The 26,461-nt window shown below is 46.1% G+C and overlaps 1 protein-coding gene across 2 annotated transcripts in view; it reads left to right on the forward strand.

The window, feature by feature from the left end:
• LOC146798232 (endothelial PAS domain-containing protein 1-like) overlaps nt 1-26,461 on the forward strand; it is a 522,541-nt gene that overhangs the window by 103,012 nt on the left and 393,068 nt on the right. For both annotated transcript variants that reach the window (XM_085625511.1, XM_085625512.1), the window contains exon 2: nt 21,786-21,976. In XM_085625511.1, the coding sequence (XP_085481637.1) occupies nt 21,786-21,976 (191 nt within the window). The remainder of the gene's footprint in view (nt 1-21,785; nt 21,977-26,461) is intronic.

The following is a 26,461-nucleotide window of genomic DNA, read 5'->3' on the forward strand; positions in this document are numbered from 1 at the left end:
ACCTCACTTCACACTGAGCACTTTATTGTTCTCCCTGTTTTTTGGTCTCTGGGCACTACTGTAATACCAGTGGTTTCACCTCCAGGTGAAGGTCTTCATTCCAAAAAACACCCCTATGATGATGCTGTCACGTCACGATTAGGCAGAGAACCAAGATATACCTCCTTCCCACCCATGTACGTGTATGAGGGTTTTTTATGAAAGGTACCCCCCCCCCCCTTTTTTTGATCTTGTACTCTACCTGGAAGCTGAATGGACTATTGCTTCTCCCTCCCTCCCCCTTGTGATTAAATACGATAGTCTTAAACCTCCCAACAGATTGTCAGCTTCTAATGCTCCTAATTCACTTCACAGGCTTCCTGTGACGAAAATAATCCATTTTAAAGCTCTATGCATTTGCTGACAAATCTTAAAGAAACAGGGACCTAGCTACGTCCACTCTCTAGTGCAAACTTATGTCCCTAAGTCTTTGATCCTCTGATGCGCATTTAGCTAGGGTGCCTAAGGTTAGTAGGGCCAGAATGGGAGCAAAATGCTTTGCCTATTTATCACCCAAACTGTGGAACTCCCTCCCAAGGTCTCTCAGAGATTCCCCTTCAGAAATTGAATTTAGAAAAAAACTGAAAACATGGATCTTTAGCCACAGCCTTTTAATGTATTCATCTCCTTATAGGACATTCCTTTTATGCCTACGAGTATGCAGAGTCCAGCGCATTGACACACCGTTCGGTGTATTCATGTGCTTTATAAATGACATTATTATTATAATTTTGACATATGTGGCTCACACCAAGTAATTCTACCCAGAAGCCTGTTCAAACCTCAAACTTTGACAAAAACAATACTTTCCACACATCCCTGTAAGAAAAACTACTGGAATTTGTGGGGAGGTACAAATTTCCTACCACCCAGCATTCCCTCAAGTCTCCCGATAACCATGGTCCCTCACTTGCGTGGGTAGGAATAGTTCCCCTGACAGGAAAGAGCCCAAAACACAACTTAGACACATCACTTTTTCCACTGAAAACTGACCTTTTTTTTTGCAATGTGGATAACTGCGGATTGTGGGCCCGAGCTCAGCTGGCACCCAAGGAAACCCAGCAAAACTGCATATGTTTTAAACCTAGACACCTAGGGAGGTCCAGGGTAGGTCTACTTGTGTGACTCTCACCAGCTTTTCTTATCCAGAAGTCTATGTAAACCTCAAACTTTGACAAAAACATACATTGTCCTCATATTTCCTTGAGGGAAAACGTCTGAAATTTGCTGGAGCCATGCATTTCCTACCACCCAGCATTCCCCTACATCTTCCGCTTAAAATGGTACTTCACTTGTGTGGGAAGGCCACCTGCCTGTGACAGGAAAGTGCCCAAAACACAACATGGACACATCATCTTCTTCCACTGAAAACCACCCTGTTTTCACAATGTGGATAGCTGTGTATTTTGGGGCTTGTCTGTGCCACCACCCAGAGAAACCTAACAAACCAATGCATTTCTGAAAACTAGACAACCAGGGTAGTCCAGGGAGGCATAGCTTACATGACTCTCACTAGGTAATTTTACCCAGAAACCCTTGCAAATATCAAACTTTGAGATAGAGCACACATTTCCCTCACATTTCTGTGATGGAAAGCTCTGGAATCTGCAGGGAGACACACGTTTTCTGCTGCCCTCAGTTTCCACACATCTCCCGATAAAAGTGTTACTCCATTTGTGTGGTTGGGAAAAGAGACACAAAAGGCATTTAAGCGCTACTTAGAGAAACCAGCGATAGGGGTAGCTGGGGTATTTGAGAACATGGTTGGCCACCACCCATGGAAACCTACTAACCACGACATTTTTGAAAATTACACACCCACTATATTCCAAGGTGGTGTGTCTTACATGGATACCATGAGGTTCTATTACCCGTAATGCTCTGCTAATATCAAACTTTGCCTAAAATCACACATTTTCCTTACATTTCTGTGATGGAAACCTCTGGAATCATCAGGAATCCACAAAATTCCTCCCACGCAGCATTACCCCACTTGTGCTGTTAAAAGCACTGTCCCACTTGTGTGGCTGGGCTTAGTGCTCGCCAAAGAAACAGATCAAACCAAGGTTGGCTTGATCCATTCCAATCATAGGCACTAGTCCCAGCCATACAAGTGGGGCAGCGTTTCTATCGGCATAAGAAGATTAACTCTAGCTGTTTTGATCTGTTTCTGTTGCAGGCACTAGGTCCAGCTACATGAGTGGGGCAGTTTTTTTATCGGTTGCCTAGTTTTCAGAAATGTGCAGGTTTGGTAGGTTTCTCTGGGTGGTGGCACAGATAACCCCAAAATCCACTGCTACCCACATTGCGAAAACAGGCTGGTCTTCAGTGGAAAAATGTGTCCATGTTGCGTTTTTTCACTTTTCAATTGCTAGTGCTAGGGCCCCCCACAAAAACTGGATTATATTTGTATGTGGAGACATTTGGGAACACTGGTTAGTTGAGATATTTGTGGATTGCAACAGAATTTAGAAATATCCATTACAAAATGTAATAAAGGAGTGATATTAGCTATTTACACAAGATTTTAAGTTTTGCAGAGCATTGTAGGAAAGTGAGTGGGATTAATCCATGTTATATCACCCTGGACACCTGCGGGTGTTCGATTGTCCAAAATATGAAGTGTTGATATTGAAACCAATAATGTCAGCAGAAAAGGAGGAACTAGGAGCAAAATTATCATTGAAATGCAGAATAGGCTGTAATTTTAAAAAACGATCTCTGCTCATGTATGATGCAAAGATGAGTGTTACCCAGACCGTGTGAGTAGACTAGTAGGACTTAAAGTTTGGTTTGTGCATTAGCCCCATTTTTAGCGTGAGGCCCACAGATGTCTTCGTCTCCTCAAGTGAAGTGGGAGTCCACTGGTGCACCCTAGAATGAGGCCCAAGAGTGCCTCCAAGCTCCCTCATAAATTGTTCTCCATGCTAGGGGCATATTCTCAAGGACTTATCGCCGAGTTATCGGCACTTTAGCGCAGCAAAAGTGGCAAAAGAATTATCGCCCCATTCTCAAGCTGGTGCAAACTGCCGATATCGCCAGTTTTCCAGCAATAGCTTCCGCAAAAAACATCGCCACGGATGAGATTGACAACTAACGCTAATGATATGCAGAGTAGGCGTTCCCGTGCAAAAATACACAAAAACACCACTTCGCGATATTCTCAACGACCAGCCAGATTTGCGATGTGATCCAAAAACAGGTGATAAGGCGCGTTAGCAGCAGGGATTTAACACCTGCCTTTTACTGGTGTTAAGCAGGACGACTACCTGCAGTATGAAAGAGAGCCCAGCCCAGAGCTACATCTGAAGACCAACACATGGCATGGAGACACTGATCATGCAGCTCGGAGACCCAAGAGGTCCACAACACCCACTGCCACCACCCCCATGCCCCTCCCGGACCACACCCATCCCGGACTACCACTGAGGCAGCGCAGAACAGGACAGCAGACATTCCGAAAACAGCATGGCCCCTCAGCCACACAATAGCAGAATGTGGGAAGGGGTGGGAACCAAGTATGTGTGAAGGCGGCAAGTCACCCATGAATAAGAATGCACACAATGCAAAGTGTGGCGGTGATGTGCTGGACAGACTTCAGTATGCAGAGCACAGAACTGTCCATGTGGACATATACTGCTGGTGTTTGTAGTGTTGTGGACAGTGGACGCAGCCATGTTACCTCAGGCAGTGGGGAAGACCTCAGTCATGTAGCTGTGTCGTCCCTCCCTGTAAGCATAAGCGGAGTGGGCTGGGCCAGCGTACGCCAGTTCAACATAGGAGTACGAATAAATAGGCCGAGGCTCTGGGTGTGGTTCACTTCCGGGATGGCCAATGCCTCTGCCAGGGCGGTGCCCCTCACTCTGCCACGAGGCTGCCGCCGTGACCGCCGGCCTCCTCCGCCGATCGCTGGCATCCGCGACACAGGCCCCCAGAAAACGCAGCGGCATAGCACCGCGGAGTTATGTCTGTGCTGACTACTGCTTTCGACCTACACTGCGGTCAGCAGGGCTCACAATTCAGATCAAGTCATGATTGCAGATGACGCAGTCCAGTAGGCAATAGTCATTGCTACCAGTGCGGCCCGCCCGGACCACTGGCTGTGCATCCCCTGAGCACTTCAGGTGCCACTAACTCTGTGCACCACAAGCCAACGCCACGTGGCTGTGGGCCCCTGCTGATCTCTGCCTCCGGCCTACACTGCGGTCAGCAGGGCTCACACACATCAAATCCATTCCTGACCTTCACAGACGACGCATCATTGCAGGCTGCGCATCCGCTGAGCACCACAGGTGCCACTGACTCTGCACCACAACTCATGGACCCTTTATGAATGAGTTACGTGCTGTGGACTGCGGACACAACAACCATTTCACCTCAGGCAGTGTGGAAGACCTGGGACGATGATGCTGAACATGAGGCAGGTGTAACACACCCCACTGCAGCTGCAGCAGGAATATCCCTGGGACACAATCATTGACAATTTCTTTACATGAGCATGCTCAGCTCTAGTGCCCCTATCTCAGTGCATCACAAGTCATGGCCCCTTCTGATTGAATATTGGGTGACCTCTGTACTTGCTCCGGCTACCTCCAAGATGCTTCGCAGTTGTTTGTGTTATGTTGGTGTTTTCTGTTTCCGCTTTAATAGTGATCACTGTTCAAGTTGTTGCCAGCACCAACCACTCCCTGGGGGCTGGCTCACACTCACCCCACACCCATCCAGCACTGGCATCACTGGATATGTGATCCTGGTAATAAAAAGGGGCCGGGTGCACGCGCCCATAGCCAGTTCCATTATCTATCCAAGTGTGTCCGTGTGGTCAATATGTATGAATGATGGCCCGGGCCCTTCCACATTACATTGTGCTGTGGACAGTGGATGCAACCAAGTCACCTCAAGCAGTGGGTAAGAGCTTGGACATGTAGCTATGTCCCCCCCCCTGTAAGCGACAATGTTGCAATTTAGCATGCACCCGGAGGGCGGGCTTGCATGAACGGAGTATTGAAGGACTGACATGCATATGCTAATAAAGTCTACGCACCTTCACTTGTATTCAACTGTGATGAGTGTTGATTTGAATGACAATGTGTACCTCAATGCCTATCTGGGTCACAGCCATACAAGCGCATTGATATCATTACCCAGGGAGAACCTTTTTGTGGAAACACTGTCCCTACATTCATCCCTACTTTCATTCTTGATTGATCATGGCCATGACACATCTGTGTGAATTGGAATGTGTTATTCACATTCAGTGGAGTGTTGAAGCTGGACCAATACAGGGCCATGCAAACACCACTTTACATTGTTGGCCCGTGGAGGGTCAGCCAGCGTCCTTTCGGGATTGACAAGTTCATAGGGAGTGGAAGACTACAGTCCGCAGTGTGATTGCTGTGTCATTGGTAACCAAACCAAATATGGCAGTCCATGTCGAGGTCCAAGGTGAGTGTCGCTCAGCGTATGGGGGAGAGTGGGAGGTGTTATTCCAGGGCATTATGCAGAGGGCAGAACCAAGCTGAACACGGCCATAAGGCGGAGATGAATGCTACCCCTTCAATCTATCCACAAAATCAAATTCATCATCATCTTCGTCCTCTGATGTGTCAGTGCCTCACATGCGGGTGGTGGTGCTTTGTCTGCATCACTGTGTAGCACTGACACTTCAGGGGGAGGAGATGAGGATGTAGTAGTAGCACCTGCATCCATCCGCGCCAGGCTTTGTGGTGGCAATGCCATGACGATGATCTGCAGGGCATGGAAGATCACAGCTACATCTCACAAAAATTATTTTCGCCTGCATCTGCTCCAAGCTCTCCATCATTCTCCTTATGTGTCCCAACTCACGGATGACATCGCTGGGGCCATTCTGGCTAGAGAGTTGTTCTTGGCTCAGAGTCATGACTCCAGCGATGTCAGCCATGGCTTGTTGTAGAGCAAGGAGCAGACAGTGGGTGTCCGTTAGGGACTGTGAGTGGTCCCTGATGGGACTTAGACACCCACATATGGCATCTAGTTTGGCTGGCATGAGGTCGAACCCCACCCGTAGCTGGTCAGACATCTCCTCCTTGCACCCTAACACACAGCGTTGGAAGGCCATGTGTTGGTCGTGGGGTCCGGGGAGACAGCCGTGGTGGTGGCTGCTTCCTGCTGTGTGGTCTGTGCAGGGAGTGGGGTCTCATAGATGCAGCTAGGCTGCCCTGCTCCTGGAGGTAGGGTGACGGAGCTGTCCCTGAGCTGTTGGAGTGCGTTGGTATAGTTGTTGGGGAGGTCCTCTTCATCATCAGTGCTGAGTTGTTGGGTCTGCCCTGCAGGAGGTGTGGATTCTCTCTCTGCAATGTGAAGGGGAAATGCATATTGACATTGTGGTCACATGTATGTTCACACATTGTACAAGTTTACTGTCAGACTGCATGGCAATGTACATTGTGACTGTTTATGAGGAGACACCTATTTGAAGTGGGACACTTGGCATTTCTACACCATCAGGGATATGAGGTTGTACTTGTACATTGTCATCTTACAGTTTCCTGCTATGCCAAATGCGAATGGTCATTTTCTACACACAAGCGGCGGCAGTTGTGTCCTCTGTTCTGTTGTGAAAGTGTTGCAGTTTGTACCACATTGTTGTCAATGTTGGGGTGCTCTGCAACTTATGTGTGTGTGCTGCATTGTGCGCGAGTTGCCCCTTCGGCTCTGATTTGGCTGGCCCTTATCCCTTTTAGACGGTGTGCCTTTAACTTCTGTGCTTATACAGTTCTGAGATGTTGCAGACTTGCGTAAATTGGGCTCTTGGTCGGAGTTGTGACTCTTGGGCATGGTTTGTCCGCAGATGTGCTATACTTACTTGTGAATGGGTGCCATTGTGCCCATCTCTCCCCGTCCCCCCAGTCCCTGGTCGTTACTCACCCTGTTGCTGTTGGTTCAGGTCATGTTGGGCAGTGTCCGGTCTCCCAACTCCTGCCACCGTCTCCCCAATGATGGTCCCAGGCTGGTCCTCTGTGGGGCTTGTGGGATTCTGGTTGTCCTCTGTACTTGCTCCAGCTACCTCCATGGTGCTTCACAGTTGTTTGTGTCTTGTTTGTGTTTTTGGTTGCCGCTTTTATAGTGATTTTGGCCGCCTGACTTGTGGGACTTGCAGACTGGCGTTGCTTCTCGCTGGATTTTTTATCGCAGTTGTGCCCATCGCAAGTTTTTTCATTGTTGGGGTTTAGAGTTTTATCGCCGTCCAGGGACTTTTATCGCGGACATTTGACTTGTGTAGGGACACTATCGCATGTTACCGCTGTGTTGAGAATACAACGTTGACATGGAGTTATTTTCCCGCGATGGACAGCGATATGAAAGATTGCGTTAACCGATTTTGGAGATGATTATCGCACATTCTTGAGAATATACCCCAAGTGTTTGTTGCACAATTTTCTCAAGAAAGTCAACAGTAAAGAAATTGCTTTATCAACTTTACATCCTGCATCTGCAGTGAACGGAGGAATTTGGGGCTGAATGTCATGGCTAATGTAAGACTTTACTATTGGAGGAGCTTCTGGGCCATTGCCAGTATGAAAGTAATTTTTCTAAAGGCAAAAATCTCCCTTTGATCTCAAGAAACACACATTCACATAGTAGCCCCTGCAACTTTGTGCATTGGAATGCTCCATGTGTATCACAGTGCTGTTACTCCCAGTGAAGGTATGCAACAGCAGAAATAGCCAGACCAATTGCCCATGCTGCACTGGGTGTACGAATAACGTGAATGTCACAACAGGGTAATTCAATTCAAATACAACACAAAGCCTCTAGTAACTTCCATTTGCTGTCACAATCAACTCCACCAGTGCAAAATTCACATTTAAAAAAAATATTTATGGCCCCAGAGGGTTCGACCCAAAAGCTAGGAGGGCCAACCCCCTACCTATGCTACTTTTTTTTTTTTTTAAGTGTGTTTTTCCCTAGTGGCTGCAATCATCCCAAATACAGACCTGCTACTTTACCTAGCTAGAGTACTAGAGAAGCTGCTCAACAAGCACCTAACCAAACATTTCAACAAACACCAACTCCTCAACACCCCCCAAATTGGATATAGACGAACCACAGTACGGAAGCAGCTGTCATTGCTGCAATGGATGACATCCATATGATCTTGGACAGAGGAAACATAGCAGCCCTAATCCTCATGCACATCTCTATTTCCTTCAGTACAGTAACCCACCCCACCCGCATCTAACAACTGCATGAAACTGGCATCCAAGGTCACGCACTCCAATAGATTTGCTCCTTCCTGACGGGTAAAACTACGTCTGTTAGCATGGCCTCCTACTACTGAGATTTCTGCAACCTCATTTGTGGAGTACCACAAGGATTGTCACTCAGCATGACCCTCCTGAACGCATACATGACCCCGCTCACCACCATCATCCTTGGCAAGAAAATCAACTTCCTGCGCTACGCTGACAATACTCAGCAGATACTCTTCCTCTCTTTCTCCGCTAAAACATCCAGCACCCGGCCCGAGTTCACCGCCTGCATGACAAAGTCACTGATTGAAGAAAAACTGTCTCAAACTGAACACGGTCAAGATAGAAGACATGATTTGCTGAAAGAACTCCATACTGTGGGACTCCACCTGGTGGCCAGCTGAACTCGGACCTATACCCATCACTGATGCATAAAACCTCTGGATTGTCATTGGCAGCCAACTCAAGATGACCACCCAAGTCAACACTGTTACAGACTCCTTCTTCCACACCCTGCGATGCTGAAGAAGATCTTCAAATGGCTCCTCACCAGCACCTGTAAAACCGTCACATATTTCTTTTGCATTTTTACATAGCGAAAACTTGACCTGAAGATGTAGGAGCACTATAGTCGCATTATACAGGGTCCCATTCATTTGTTTTTTATGCACAGGGAGTTTAAGTGATTTTACCAGAATCACAAGATTCGGCAGCTCTGGCCATAACACCACATCCTCTCCCACACACATGCCCTCGTCACAAGCAAACTGGACTAAGGGAACACCCTCTATGTTGGAATCAGCAAGCAACTCACAAGACACTCCAAACCCTGCATAATTCAGCTGCCAGGATCACACACAACCTATCACTCTGCATGCATATCACACCACAACTCAGGGAGCTCCACAGGCTGCAGATAAATGAAAGAGCTCAGCTTAAACTCCTTACACACACCTTCAAATCACTACCTATCATAGGCCCAGATTTCCTCAACAACCACATCTCTATCCACAAACCTGCCAGACATCTCAGCTCAGCTGGACTCCTTCTCGCACACACTCCTTGAATATTCACAACTAGAGCTGTAGGTCAGTCCTTCCCATACATCACTTCTAAAGCCTGGAACAACCTGTTACACATAAGAGCCGACTCCTCAGTTTTTGCATTCTGCAAGAAGATGAAGATGTGGCTCTTCAAATAGTTCAACTGTCTAGCCTTAGGCCCGACCAGGCCCGCCCCTGCTTTAGCACCAGGATACAGTACAGAGTGATAGCACATGATACAAATATTCATAACATAACTCTGACCACCAGTTCCATTGCTAATGTCACCTCCACTAACACCACCATCAATACCACCAGCACAACTAATGCCAAAACCACCAATCAACACTACAACCACTAACACCAATTAATCTCTACTACCACACTACCAAAATGACATCAACAATTATACCAGAATCTGTCCCACCACCAGACACACCAACTGCCCCACCAACATAAGAACCACCAAACATCACACCAATAACATCACCAGTGTTACCATCAGTGCCAATGCTACCAGTACCATCATCAATACTATTACAATCAAAACCAACCAGTATCAATAACATCTACACCACAAATAGCACCAGAAATTCCACACCATCATTACTAGTACTACCAATAGTAATATCACTATCTCCCCCAATAGCCCAAAACCAACACTGACCACCCTAATGACAACGACACCAATACCACCATGACGCACCACGACCAACCTTAAACTATCTTCAATATAGCCTACCACAAATACCAACATAGCCACCAAAACCACCATCCCCACGTGCATGGTGTACTACTTGCATGTGCAAATGGCAGTCATCCCACTGTCTGATGGAATCTCTTTCGCCCTCTATCTGACTGAGTAAATGTGCAGAGAATGGAGTCGTAGGCACCAGACGAGAGAAAGAAGGGAGTGGCAGGATTAATAGATAAGGTGGCTGTCGAAAATTGAGGGACCTAGATGAGGAGGGGGCTTGGATATGTGAAAGGAATATAGAAAACCTAAAGCCGTTTGACATGAGTTGAGAGAATGCAGAGAAGAAATAAGTGACTGAGAGAAATGAGGCAGTCTGCAGGTTAGAAGAGAGCTGTAGGCAGTGCAAGGCAATAGGAAAGGGTTACTGAGGTTAAGGGCCGAGAAAGCATGGCGCAGAACTTGGTTTGGGGCATAGAAAGGAAGAAGGTTGGAGGAGAGGAGAAGTGAGAGCTGCAAGAAATCAGTGAAAAACAGAAGAGGGTAGATAGGCTTTATGAATGACAGCCAGCAGAGACGCTGGCTGTCAAACCAGCGTCTCTGCTGGGAAACCAGACACAGAACATGGAGGATTGTACCAAGTGAGGAAAGGGGGAAGAAAAGGCAGCGCAGACACTGGAGATCAGGGTGCAGGACATTAGAAAGGGAGAATGGGAGAAGGAAAGGGAGCGAAATGGAGGGCGACTGGAAGGGAGACGGACAAAAAAAGTAAATACCTCAACATTTCAGATTCGAAAGAGGGAATAACAGAAATGAAGGCAACAGGAGCTGCTCCGCAGTGGTTACAGCCGAGAGCAGAAACTGAAGATAGTGAAGATGAGAAATGAAGGGCTTGTGAGGTTCAAAGACAAGGAGAAGTCATGTGCTGCAGTAGGTGAAGGAGAAAGAAGAGCTGTTTGATCAGAAAGAGGAGATGAGAGAACGAGGACTAAGGAGGACGGATGTTAAGGGGAAGATGCAGGAGGAAAGAGAAGGTGCACTGACCGCTGTCAGAGTAGAGAGAGGCAGGGAGCAGATGCCAGTAGAAATGTGACACAATAAGGAGGTCTAGAGTGGGGGTGAGTTGGCGAAGGGTTAGGGGGACGGCTGTGGTAATGGTGCAGCACAAGCAGTATTTAAATCAAACTTTGTGCTTTCATGTTCTCTGAAGTGGGGTGCTGCAGCTCAATGAATACTGGGGTGCTTTTATGGGGGAACTGTAAGGGGCTGAGTGGGTGACGAGTCATACTTCAAAAATCACCCTTCTTTGTGACCTGAGCATGCAATGAGTGGTGTCCAGGGCAAAAGTCCTAAAAAAAGAAGTGGGGGGGACTAATCAGTTTAGGCGGTATGCTAGTGAAATCATGACGCATGCCATCACAGCTCATAATGTCATGACTCATGACATTGTACGTGACTTCACAGGAAGTGACCTCACTGGAATTGACATCATAAAAAGGGACATCAGATATTAAGACCTCACATGTATGTTTATCAGGTATATCATGAGTACATTTAAACACATTATGAGATTTAACAAATTAGATTTGGCATTGGGGTTGTGCCAAAAAAGTGGCGCAGTCCCGAATCATAATCTTAGCCTCAATTTATGCATTTATTTTTTTAAACACTGTCACAAAGAAATTAGCAATAAGGAGAAGCATGGTAGTAGATCTGTTATGCTTAATTGTTTGCAAAGTCTACATTTTAAAATATTTGATTGGGTTAAGGCATCTGCTGTGAAGGTGCCCAGTAAATCTCAGGAAATAGTAGTAATGGTGAGAAAACGCTGGCAGTTAATGCACTTGCTGGTGAGATCTGTGTTTTGTAAAGTCCCAGATTTGAATCAAAGTAGTAGAGAAGGTAAATGTGTCTCTTGCAAAGCATATCATCTAACACGCAAATGACAGATTTTATTAATGGAGACAATAAAGTGGGTTACTGCTTTTAACACAGAGATCCTTATGTTACCTTCAGTTCATAAATTGTAATCCTTCTAAAAGACCACCGTGAGGTATGAAGGACATGTGACTTCTATACCTTGTAACCCTCACTGTCTAGATTAGCCAGTTATATGTTGGAAGGCTGGTGAATTCTAATCTGGTCTCAATCTGTTGTTACGCAGGTAACCTACAAGGTCCCAGTGTGATAACAGTCAGACAGACAGTGCAGGGCCGCAGTGAGATGGTCTGCACTATGCTGGCCACTATAGTCCAGTTCATGTGCACAGCAACATAGGGCAGGGAGGCCAATAAGAGTATGCCCAGCGCCAGCCCAGACCTAACATCAGGCTAAGGGAGGCCAGCAAGAAAAGGCCTTATAGTAGCACAGGCCCAGTAGAAAAACTTGCTTCGCAGCTTAGAAAGACAAGCATTTGCAATGCAATAGGTCTCGCTCGCATTTACGCAAGTTTAAGCTATTGGCATTATAAATGACAATGCCTTTAATTTATGTGTTTTATAAACCAACCACATATATAAAAGGCATTGTCATTTAAATTGCTAGTAGCTCAAACTCGGGTAAATGAGAGACCTGTTGCATTGCAAATGCTTGTTACTTTTAGGACCACTTTATGAATGGCAGACTGCATGCACATTGCAATGGTGCTGGGGATTTTGCATTGACCAACCAGTGCTTTTGTTTTTTGATGCGCACCGATGAACCAGTTCATACTGTTTTAATATTGTTCAGCTTGTGCTAATGTTATTTTCACGAAGGATTGTTGGTGAAAACATCTATGTAAAATTACAACACGTTTTAAGAAATGTACACCATCCGTCCTCTGCAGAAAGGTAATTCGCTCCAACAGATTAGTGCAAAACCTGTTTTTTCATTAGGAAGTGACCATAACGTTCGTTTTTGCATTGATCATCAGTGCAATTGGTGTTGCAATGCTAATAAGCCGGACATTGCCTTGTAAAATATAAAAAAAATATCAACTCCAGTTTTGAAGGAAACCCTTCAATAGTGCTCCTGTTGCAGCTAAAAGAACACACAGTAAGTCCTTGCAAGTACAGGCAGACTAAACAATTTGGTGCCCTTAAATGCTGTGTTAAAATGCTGTCATTAGCAGGGCCGGATTCAGGGCAGAGTGACTGGTATGGTCGCCCTGCGCGCTGACCTGTGAAGGGGGGCGCTGACCTCGGGGGGGGGGGGGAGAAGGAGTGCTGTGTTTAGCAATATATTATGATTGGAGAGATGAGGGGCACCTTTGCCCGCTGGTAGTGGGAGAATCTGAGTAGGCTGTCATGGGGCGTGGGGGTGCCAAAAGTGAGTGTCGCACCGGGCACCACCTGAGCTAAAGTAGGCTCTGGTCATTAATTTGAAAGCATAATCTCATCTCTGTCAACTTGTTTGCTGCAAATCTGCATTGTCATGAAGCGAACAATGGTTCTGACACAATTTTACTTTAAAAAGACAAGTAACTTCAAAATATTTTTTCCTTTACTTCATGGGGATATCAATAAATGTTTCTAGAGAAATTTATCTACACACATGGTATGAGTAACATAACACAAATTAATTGTGGCATACAATAATTTATTTTAGTCAAAAGAAATGGTCATTCATAGAAAAGAAAGTGCTGCACACAATAATATCTAGTGAGGAGTGTGAGACAAAGTGAAATAATGTGTATAACGTACATACATCACAATAAATGTATTGGATACAAAAATAAATGACAAAACATTTGAAGCACGGAGTGAAAAACAAATATATATTCTCTCATAGGGACATAGACTTTTCTTTAAACACTTTGTAATGGTCACAGTAGAATGTACTACTTCTAATTGAGCGTCGACGTTTCGACCCTGGTTAATCTGTGCTATAGTTGAGCATCAAATATGGGTCTTCTTCAGGACAAGACAAAATGAACGGTGTGTAGCCTCTTCGATATGGTTCGCAAGGAATCAAAACTTATGGTTCTATCAAGGAGCTCTAGTGTCGCTCTTTGTGTGAGTCAATCACTTCTGGAGGGGCTCGCCCTCTGGATTACTTTCACATAGTGCCTTCAGAAAACATTGCTGGTGGAATCCCCAGTATTAGGATGTCTGTTGGGTTTTAAAAAATCACTGGGTCATTGTGGTGTCTTTGCCATTTGAAAGTTCAGCGATATTAGGAGGGCGTTTCCATCTCCAAACAACTATCTCGAGTCCTGGAATTTACCCGTGGGCTCTGTGATTGGCTAGCTGACAGCGTCGCGGAAAATGCGTCCTCTCCTAATAGATTAGGAGAGAACGCATTTGCGGCGACGCTGTCAGCGAGCCGATCGCAGAGCCCATGGGAACTGACAACGGGACACTGATGTGTCTGTACTCTTGACACAGGGCAATTTGGAAAGCCCGACGGCTAAGCCATGAGCTAGCCGCAAAAGAGCCCACAGGAGTAAATGTTTTTTTTTTTTTAAATGAATGTGGGTGTTGGGGGCAAAAGAGGAGTTTGTACAAAAAATCAATAGGGAGTGTGCAGGGCAGGGGAAAAGCAACACATGAAGCAACCCAACGCAGGTGTGGGGAGAAACCCACGAGTAAGAAAGCAGCACAGAGCACAGTGGAGGCAGGGAGTTTGGCAGAGGGGAAGAAGCACACGAGCGAGAGAGAGAGAAAGAAAGAGAGAGAGAGAGAGAGAGAGAGAGAGAGAGAGAGTCTAAGCACACTGTTAATTGACCTTTTAGGAAGATTCCTCTACATTTTCCACATTACCATTTCTACTGATTGCAGGTGTGATATATCGGATTCCAACATGATTTCAGAGCTGTAAAGTGATAGGCTCACAATTTTCAATGTATACATTTCTTTTAGTACCTCAAGAGAGAGAGTTTAAAGCACGAGTGAGACAGCGACAAAGTTCACACGATAGAGAGATAGTTTGCAGCACGAGGGAGACAACAACAGAGAGGGAAGGACAGCTGGTATTTGGCAGGGAGAAGCACACATAAGAGAGAGTTGGAAAAAAAACATGCACTCTGATTGAGTGCCTAAGCAAAAAAAATAAATGTTGCTCCCTAAATTGAACAGTGAGGATAGAAGTCACCCAGTTAGAGATGTGATAATGCCCCGGTTACTCGCCGGGAATCTTCATTACTCCAAGTCCTAGTCTTCCTCGCCACAGTAATTACGCATGAGCATTCTTCTAACACAGAAACTCCAAGTAAAATTAGTTAGCTTCCTAGTCTCCCTATCCCTCCAATAAGGCCCCCATTGTCCTCCCACAATCCTATAAAAGGATAACAGACACAAACCATGATCTGTACACAAAGCTATAGCCATGAAGCAAACACAAGGGCCGGGAGGGAAGGGAAACTATACTGTGGCGAGAAAGACTAGGACTCAGAAAAATGAAGATTACCAGTAAGTAACCGGGGCATTTCCTCCTTGTCCGTCTTCGTCACCACAGTAATTACACATGAGCAGATACCAAATCAACATCAGCTTCATGTATAAGGAAATACAGCCCACCCAGGGAAAGCCGAAACAAGTTTAATGAAAACACAAGTGACACAGAAACAGAACTCAAGAAGTCAGAGTGCAGAAACGAAGAGGCAAAGGCAATGGAAGAACCACCCCAACCTAAAGCCAGTAATGCATCATGAAGGTATGAGGAGAAGACTAAGTGGCCACCCTGTAAATATCCTCCATGAAACACCATTAAAAGCAGCCCAAGAAACAGCCACAGAATGAGCAGAATGCCCTAGAATCTGGTGCGAGGGAACCACTGACTGGACATCATGAGCCGACAGGATAGCCTCCTTAATCCACTGGCTAAGAGTAGAAAGGGATGGCTTCAAGCCCTTACACGCAACACTGTAAGTGACAAAGTGTCCACCTTACAAAAAGAAGTCACACAAGACAAATAAATCAACAAAGCACGCTTCACATCCAAAAGATGCAACAGAGACTCCTCCTCAGAAGAAGGATCCGGAAAGAAAACAGGTAGGACTATCTCCGCCGACCTATGGAAGAAAGAGTCCACCTTAGGGACAAAAGTAGGATGGGCCCGTAAGACCACCCTATCCTCCAAAATTCTCAAAAACTGAGCTGACCTCAAGAAAGCCCCCATCTCACCACCATGTCTGGCAGAGGCAATAGCCACAAAAAAAAAAACATTTCAAGGTAAATAACTTCAAGTCAACAGACTCCAGGGATTCAAAGGGAACCCCTTGTAACGCCTTCAACACCAACGGAAGATCCCAAGGAGGTGGAGACAACACAGGACTAGGGCATTGAAAGGCCAGAGATTTCAAAAGACGAGCCACCAGGGTCTCAACTGCCACAAAAAGTGGACCATGGAAAGCCCGAATAGCCGCCCACTTGGCCCGGAGGGTAGAAAGGGCCGAGCCCAAATTAAAAACCCTCCTCAGAAAATCCATAACACAAGCAGGATCCAACTCAGCAAGAGACCAACCATGGCGCAAACACCAACCAGAAAAATTGTCCTAATGCTTAGCATAAGATTTCAAAGTAGAAGGGCCCCTAGACTGCTGAATAAGACCCGCAACATCTTGGGAACAACCATTCTGGATCAGAGAACACCTTTCAAGAGCCAAGCCTGAAGACCCATGGACTGGAACACAGGAAGGGGAACCGGAGGACCAACAACGGATAAGGATGGAACGGCAATGTCCAAACCGGACGCACCGCCAACTCCAACAACAGAGGAAACCACGGGCAGCGACGCCAGCCTGGTACCACCAGAAGCACCGAAGCCCCCTCCCTCCAGATCTTCTGCAATACTGCCAGAATCGGGGGAAAGGCATACAACAGACCCAGTGGCCATCGGAAGGACATCACATCCACTCTTCAAGTCTCCTAGCAAGGCATAATCATGCAAAAACAATGGATCTTGGTATTGTCCGTGGATACAAACAAGTCCACCACCAGACACCCAAACATCCTCTGCAACCTCCGGAACATCACCTGGGCCAGAGACAATGCTCCAATGGAGGGAAAAACTCTGCTCGGACAGTCGGCTACCACATTCTCCCTGCCAGGCAGGGAAATAGCAGACAGGGACATAGCAGACAGGGACACCAACTTCATCTCTGCCCATGAACAAAAACCTGGTTGTCCATCCGGACTTGAACATGGTGTCCCTCCAGAAAGGCTGAAAACACCAAGAGACCCAACTGAACTGCTTTCAGCTCCCTGTAAAAGGAGGAACAAGACATCAGTGTGCTGGACTATTTGCCCTGTACCAAGGAGTCATTCAGGGCAGCCCCCATCCCACCAGACTGGCATCCGTCGTAACCAGATGAGACGGGACCACCAGAAAAGGACGACCCCTGGAGAGATGGTCCCCTTCAAACCACCACCCCAGATCCTCCCTGACCTGGGCCGACACAGGAATTCCTTGAGTGAAATCCTGACCACAGGGGCACCAATGGGACAAAATATGGTTCACAACAGGATACATATGGACTCTTGACCAAAGTCTCACAGGAGGACAAGGCCTGGACAACAGGGACAGAATCTCTGACAGCAGCGTTATCTTCCAGGCCTAAGGCAGAAATACCATACCCAACAGAGTCATGAAACGAGCCCCAATGTATGTCAGATCCTGAGTAGGAACCAGGCAAGACATCCTCCGATTCACCAGAAATCCTTGTCCTTCCAGCACCTGGCAAATCTCCTGGACATGAAGCTCCGTCTTAGATAAAGAAGAAGCACAAAATCAACAAATCATTCAGGTAAGGTAAAACCTTAATACCCCTCCCATGTAAAAGCCCAATCAGGGGGCCAGAACTTTTGTAAAGACTCGAGGAGAGGAACACAGTCCAAAAGGCAATACCTTGAACTGATAATGAAGGCCCAACACGCAGAAGCGCAGAACCCCCGGAACTCCCGATGGACAGGGACATGGAGATACCCATCCTGTCGGTCGAGGGAAGCCAGAAAATCCCCTTGATTGATCAAAGGAAGGATCAACTGTAGGGACGCGATCTTGAACTTGACCGGAGGAATGAACCAATTCAACCTCTTCAGACCCAGCATAGGCCTGAGGTCGCCTGTATGTTTCTCCGCCAGAAAGAGAACAGAGTACACCCCAAGCCCCCTCTGCTCCGGGGGCATCAGAACCACAGCGTCCTTGTCCACGAGACAATGGATCCCTGTCAGGAGTGCCTTTCTCCGCAACTAGTGTTTGGGACAGGGTGTGACCCGAAAATAGTCTGGGAGGGTCATGACAAACCGAATGCGAAAACCTTCTGACACCACCTAAAGGACGCATTGATCCAAAACTTTCCCCATCCAGCTTTCCACAAAGAGAGACAGGCGACCACCCACTGACCCCATGCCCAGAGCCAGATAGTCAGGGTTTCGAGGGGGCAGAAGAGGTGGAAGAAGCGACAGGGAACCAGGACTTGTCAGAGGAAGAGGCACCCCGGCCACCCCCTTCCACAAAAGGGCTGGGTAACCCTCTATTGACGAGCCAGACCAAAGGCTCTTTACGTCCCAACAAAATCGGGAATGTGTCGATCTCTCAGGGGCCAAAAGTTTACGATCCTCTGCAGATTTCTCGACCACTTCCTCCAAAGGAGCACCAAAGAGCTTAACTCCAGAGAATGGAATTTTCATGAGCAAGCCCTTTTGAGCCGTATCAGACTTCCAGGAATGCAACCGCAACTGGCGACAGGCCGCAATAGAAGATCCAGCCGTAAAGGCCCCCACCCCCAAGGTATGAAATGAAATGTCTGAATGGAGACGGACCTGTTGTTCGATCAGAGTGAGAGTGGGAGAAATGTCCTCGCCCTTGTCCAACAACTCAGCCAATGGCTGGAAGTCCTTGAATAATGACTGAATCGCATACGAGGAATGAGTAGCAGCCCTAATAGAAAAATTGGAGGCAGCAAAAGTATGCTTCACAGCCGCATCAACTTTTTATCCACAGGGTCTGCAGGAGAAGCATCCTCCGAAATAATAGTCCCCTTAGAAGACATGCCAGTCATTAAAGAATTAACCTTGACAGAGGCAGAAAACGTATCTGCAAAGTCCTGCAAGGGGTACCTTTTCACCAGAAACCGTGTAAAACTATTCCTATTGACATCTTTCCACTCAGAATCCAACACATTCAAAATAGAGGTGTGAAGAGGCAACGATTCAGGTTCCTTTTTCTGGTATTGGGAAAAGAAATCTGTATGCTCTACAGCAACACCAGACGCCGGGAACAACAGATTAGACCGAATATGCTGAAGGACGTCTTTCAGATCAGACCCCTGCACAAAACAACCCTTAAGCTCAACCTCCTTCTCATCATCAGATTCATGGGAGGGACCAGGATCACACCGAGACTCTTTAGAAGGAGGAACAGCCTCCCTATCTCGAAAAGCTGCAGCAACAGCTCCCTGGATCATTTGTTGGATAACAGCCAAAGACGGCAGAGTCTCAGCAGGACCTGAAGTCTCCACTGCGTGGGACGAAGCTAAAGCAGCACTCTCATCCATCTCAGTCACAGTACAATAGGCAGGATAAAGTACTACGTCAAGCCAGGATGCTCAAATACTTCCTCGTTGCCATTGACAACCCCCAAAATGCATCAGGATAGCTCCCGCCATGTCTGAAGCATGCACGTTACCTTAACGTATAAATATGTAGACTGGTACAGCTGCGGCGCAGAAAAAAAACATGCCGGCACATAGCCACACCCCAAGCCGCCGTACAATTCACCGACAGCACCTTGACCAACTATCAGAGGTAAGCTGGTGAGTATACCCCCAAGAACCTCACCGTCCCCGCAGGGACTAAAGGCAACCATCAGGGGGAGCAACCGACTGGCACAAAAAAATGATCGAACATGTCAAACCCGCTAGAGCAGGACTCGGCAGGCACACACGCCATAATCAAAGACAAATACCGTGCACTCCTGAAGTCCGCTAGAGCAGGACAAGGGGATTACATCAGCAGAGGTCACCATCGTATGCCTTGCAAACCAAGACCTCCTGGGACACATAGAGTCCGCTACAGCAGGACCGCAACCCCCACTTACCTGAAACATGAAACAGCACTCGGAGCAGTGCAGAAACAAAAAAACAGGTCATGGTAGGTGTCTGTTATCCTTTTATAGGATTGGTGGAGGACGATGGGGACCATATTGGAGGGGTAGGGAGACTAGTGAGCTAACTAATTTTACTTGGAGTTTCTGTGGGAGCAGAATGCTCATGTGTAATTACTGTGGCGAGGAAGATGGACATGGAGGCAATGAAGCTATGCTCCAAGGGTGAGTCAAACACAAAATGGCCAAGTGAGGACAAAGAAAGCCAGTGAATAAGGAGCAATCAAATGAAAGTGACAATGAACCGAACAAATGGTAAGCAATGGACAGGGTGTAAGCCCCTGTAAATTCTTAATACAGCACAATAGGTCTTTTGCAACCAGACAGCTTGCGCTGTCTGCTAGGCTTGACCTAATCAGACTTGGAGAACAACATAAGTAGTTCTGTTTTTATGTCTTTTCCAGTGCATACACACACACAAACACACACACACACATTCTGAACCAGAGATCAGCACACTTTGACTTTGTTGCAGTACACAAGCCACACCATTACTTTAAAAAGTTGAAAAGCTAAATAAATTGTAACATTTTCATAATTTACAACCAGTGATGCAAACTCACGCACATCATCAACAATCAAATATATTTTGTTCAGAAGCACTTGCTAGACCAGTGTGTGCTCCCCATGTTTGGGTCTACCCTAGTCAACATAGGCAAAGTGGTCAGGCACTCTTGATCACCATCTTGCCGGTCTGTTGCTTCTTAGGTCATGCATCTGTTATCATACTTAATAATTGTAGTAGAAAGGCTTTGTAGTCACACCAGTGCAAACTGAATATTATTTCACACAACGCAGTGATTACTGTGCTGGGTTGCGTGAAAGGGAGAGAACAGGACAGAGCCACATCTGCAAAATATGTTTCTGTTGCTCTCTTTTCAAGTGGATTGAAAGCAGCATTACACATCTCTTACTGGGATCTCCTTTAATGTTATATCGACGGCACTCACTTGAGATACTTAAAAGACTTAACTTTTCCCTATAGTGCCAAAATGTCAATAGACGTTCATACAATGTATAGTTGATCTACCTTCTAAGTTCAATTTCATAACTGTTTGAAGTAAACCATGTAGATGTCAATGAACGTTGGATAGTAAACATCTTCAGATTGCAACGTTAGTGTATTTTATAGTCAAATGATTATTTCACATTTTGTTTTATACTTTTGCTAAATTGCATACTTTAATTCATTGTTAAAAAATACCGCTCATTCAACATGCATCAAAACTTTTCTAAAAACGCACTAGTTTCTCTGTCATTACAGCAGGCACTGATAGAGATATTTTGTCATTTGTTTCAATATGAAATGTACAAAAACGAATTACAAGAATAAGAAGAAGAGTGAGATGTGATAGAGGGACAGTCTTTGGTTAAAATCATTCTCACTGCCATCATTTCAGACCCAAGGAAGCCAATTAACCATATTCAAAGTTCTATAGTAGTGGCTTGATAATGTGAATGCATATCATAGTATTTGTAAGTTTTCTAAATAGGTTTGAAGTGAACACATTTGTGGTTGTGAAAATTATTTCAACTAGAAGTCCTCTTTTTTTCTATCTCTCTTCTACATTTAGCTAAGTAATTAATCAGCAATATAAGTTTGACAATCCTGTTAACACTAGTAATTGTAGCTACTCAATATGCTCTGGTCCTTATTGGTTTTAATGTCTTCTCTTTTTTATCTTTCAGGGTCTGCTCTGAAAAGAGACGGGAGAAATCCAGGAATGCCGCAAGACATCGGCGCTCCAGAGAGAGCGAGCTTTTCCTAGAGCTGGCCCAGCAACTCCCGCTACCTGAAAACATCACCTCCCACCTGGACAAGCCGTCCATAATGCGACTGGCCATCAGCTATGCACGCCTAAAGGGTTTCATTACAACAGGTAAACACAAGTACAGTTGTAGCATGCTGCATTACAACTGTGCAATGGCAGCTTGTAAACTTTCAATTTGCAGGGCAATAGTCCCTGGCCAGAGTTAAATCAAGCATAGTTAGTGAGTCTGAAACTCCAGCCAGTAGAAAGTTAAGGAGGATTCCCTCAGACAAAAAATGGACATAAATGGATCAAATGTTCAAAGAAATTGACTAAAATACAAGACTTTAGATTTATTTGACAGTTGCATTCCAATAAACTGAGCCCAATCCTTCCGTGAGGTGTTTTGACTTGTTTTAAGGATTGCACTCCTCTCACCTTTGGCTAGGACCTGTGCTCAACCCCCTAGGGGCAGCCAACTCCAAGAACCTGCAAAGGATAACATCCTTGCTGTTTTTTTCCAATTTCATCATTTCCTTCTTTCACAGCCAATGCCGAAGATGGTCCTGAAATATCTTGCTGAGATTTTTCTGACATAGCTCAGAGCTGAAAAACAGTAATCAAGTGCCCAGATCTCCTGCTCTTCCCAAAATGATGGATGTGCCTCTTGTTGGTATGAGACAGTCATATTATGATGTGGTGGATGGATATATGAACTTTGAAACAATAAAAATCCCCAAATTCTCTTTATCATGATAAAAAGTCTACGGATTCGACTGGAAGTCGGCAGGCTTCAAATCAAGTCCTGCCCTTATGGGTCGGGTTTACGGGCTTAGGTTCAAGTCTGCAGACTCAGTGCATTTAAAAAAGTATGTGTTCACGAACAACCAATCGCCAAAAACATAATCTGACCCCAGCCCATTCCTAAATCTCATATTAAATTAAGACATTATTACATTTTAAACCTGTATTAAATGTGTCGCTAGTTTTGAGACTATTTGATTGCAGATATATTTTCTGAAATATCCTATCAGAAGTGGAGATACTGGCACAAGTACATAATTCTACATTTACAATTTAAAGTCAAATATTGTAACATAGTGCATTTAAATACGCATGTTCATTGTGTGGAACCATTTTTTTAATTGTCAAAAATTCCTTGGCAGTGTTACAAAGCTGCATTTAAGGACATTTTTTGCCACCAATACAAAACGAATGTGTGTCCTTGTCTTGGGTCTAATGAAGTGCGTAAAGCACCAGGTAACCAGGGATTTGCTAGCAGGCGCGGTGCGTCCATTGGGGCGCCCCCGCCCGCAGATCCCTCGGCGTCTTTGAACTTAAGTAAACTGAATCAGTTTACTTAAGTTCAAAGACGCCGAGGGAGAACTGACAATCATGTCAGTCAGCATGACGTCGGACCGCCCACCCACTTCAGAGTCTGTAGGGGGTGGGCGGTCCGGCGTCATGTTGACTGACATGATTGTCAGACGGACCCGGGGCATCAAGCAGCAGCACAAGTGCGCATGAGTCGGGAAGGTGCGCAAATTTTCGCACCGTCCCCAGACATGATCACTAGTGGCTGCACAGGCTGGCGCATGCCCTTTAGGAGAGCGAGGATTGAGCAAAGGCTCAAACCTCGGTCTCCTAATGGGCAGGTGGGCAAGGAGTAACCATGCCCTAAGCCAATCCTGGCGCTGCTGGCAGCGCCAGGTTTGGCTGAGAGGGGCTGTAGGCGCCAACGGACCCGAGGCGGCGTGGACGGCGGACCTGCTCAGGACAGGTAGGATTTTTTTTCATTTACCTTTTTTTGCTCCATATTTCAGTCTACCCTGCCGCATAATTTCGTCCTCCCCTGCCAGGTGATTGCAGTGGCCTGAGTCGAGTGCGTTCCCAGTGTTTGTGTGTCGCCAGTCGTGCTGCAGGCGCTGGGCTCATCTCCACGAGTGAAGCTGTTGGCCATCCCAGAATAATACCCCGTGCACTCGCTGCAGCTCCCCCATCTGAAGGGCTGGCATGTCATCACTGCGGGCGCAGAACCAGTCAAAACAGACCGCACACTGATGTACAGGAGCAAACTGCGCCTACCCATCGCTTCTACAACATGTTTCTTCCTTCCTCTTTTTACGGTCGTTATTATTGTTCCAACCTTGGTCGGCTTCTAATCGACTCAGACCCATCCTGCTGTTCGTTCAAATTTAGTTCTAGGAGTACTTTTTCCACACGCCCTGTTATTTCATGTGCTGCTGGTAGACGCTACATGCCTTCAGAGTACTACAGAGATTATTGACTGAGCACATGTAAACGCCTGCTGTTTGATGGAACTTCTGGTTAGTGCATATCTGCAGGGAGTTTAGTTATTGAAATAAGCTAAATTGTTAATAACTGGAAGAAAGATAATGACCATAGACCCCCTTCTGGGCTGCAGCCATCTGCGGGAAGCATTCCAATAACGCGAACGCCAGTGCCCGCTCCTCGCACGCCCGAGCCACGCAAGCCGGAGCCTTCGCACGCCCGATCCTTCGCACGCCCCATCCTTCGCACGCTGGATCCTTCGCACGCCCGAGCCCTCACACACCAGAGCCCTCATGCACCAGAGCCCTTCACACAACTGAATCCTCGCACGCCCGAGCCCTTGCACGCCCGATCCTTCGCACCCCGATCCTTCGCACTCCCGATCCTTCGCACTCCCGATCCTTCGCACTCCCGATCCTTCGCACTCCAGAGCCCTTCAAACTCCATAGCCCTTCACACTCCATGGCCCTTCACACGACGGAGCCCTCGCACGACGGAGCCTTCGCACGCCCGAGCCCTCACACACCAGAGCCCTCACACACCGGAGCCCTCACACACCGGAGCCCTCACACACCGGAGCCCTCACACACCGGAGCCCACGCACGCCAGAACCCTTCACACTTCCTGGGGTTATACTGAATAGGCAGCTACTAATATCATTTTCATGTGAAATCTTTTTTATTGATGTCACAAGTGCCTTATTAACCTTCTTACTTTCTCAAATTAGCTTGAAAATGCACCATTTGCCACATCTTTTTTCAAAAGGTTCTCAGGGGAAGAACCCCCGTCCCGCCTCCAACCAGACTTTATGACAGTTGGGCTAGCTCGCTACGCTCGCTTGATACACATCAGTCACGCGATTTTGTTTACGCCTCACCACTTTCAAATGTCACCAGCCGCCCCTGTTTGCTAGCATATGATAATTTTGGTATGCAGTAAAAATATGCATTAATGGGAAAAACAATAAATCTGAGATGCAACGACAGCCATTGGAAATGCTACCAAAGATGTTTTAATTATTGAGGTTTTGAAGACTAGTAAGAAAGAGATATATTTTCTCCTCAGCTTGACATTTATAGCCATATTGAAAACACACCATGAATCCTGACACCTGGTCATGTCTCCACTCTGCTCCTTTCACAAGGACACAAGGATGCAGACACAAGCACTGATTTCCGGTGCACTTTAACACCCAGGAACGGTAGAAGGAGTTTCCGCACTCCAAATCAAACAAGCATTTTCAATGCAATAGGTCTCGCTTTTGCGAGCGTTTAAGCGATTGGCACTGTAAATGACAATGCCTTTTATTTATATGTTTTAAACCAAACACATATATAAAAAGAATTATTATTTTTAATGCCAATAGCTCGAACTCTCACAAATGCGAGAGCACTTTAATGTTGGCCACGTCCATTTATTAAGACGCTATATAAAAATAAAAATTAATTAATTAAGAAACGTGCGTGGCCGCAGAAGTGAAAGTGGCCTGCGCTATTAATTAATAAACTAAATAAGCACGGCCGCTAAACTGAAAGCTGACTGCGGCGTAAATTAAATAAGTGAATAAGTGCGCCGCTACAGTTAAAGCAGACCGCGTAGAAATTTGAATAAATACAGTAGAAGGCGTGCTGCAATGTCGTGTGGGGAAGAGCATTAAGGAAAATAGTGCTCACCAACTTATTAAGCAGAGCATGTCACAACACCAGTAAAAGGTCCAGTCCTTATGGGCGGTAACTAAAGTAGACAAGGTGGTACCAAGGAGGGACTAACATGCCTCATAATAAATCGGAAGCCAGCGTTCACGAAGGACAATGGCACAAGTCAATAAAAAATATGGGTGGAGAGTGGGAGGGGCTTATAGTGCATATCCTAATACCGCATGCCTCGCAGAGCGAGCTGTGCATGCGCGCTGCTGCTAGGCTCAACCTAAAAAGCATATAGCTTTTGGACACGCCCCATTCACCTAAGAAAAAGATCTTTTCGATTTTATACCAGTGATCGTGGCTCAGGTAGTATCCTTGCTTTAGCCTATGGAAGTGTCACCTGTATAAACAAGCAGATGTTGGGAAAAAGCTTCATGTACAGATTTAAAATAAACTGCACACCTGCAGTCTGGGAAAAGTGTGGCAGGAGGGAGATTTTAAACTTCGTTTCCAAAGGAAAATATTTTGGTCTGGCTGCAAAAAGGGAGTCAGACTGATTTTTTAAAATGCAAAGTGATGTCAGGAGATTTAAGCAAGTAAAGCACTTTTCTTATTTAAAGCAGTGGCTTCATCCAGCAAAAGACAGATTTAGGAAAAAACTTAACTGTTTTGGCAGACA

This window comes from Triturus cristatus, chromosome 9 (genome assembly GCF_964204655.1).
Source record: "Triturus cristatus chromosome 9, aTriCri1.1, whole genome shotgun sequence".
NCBI lineage: Eukaryota > Metazoa > Chordata > Amphibia > Caudata > Salamandridae > Triturus > Triturus cristatus.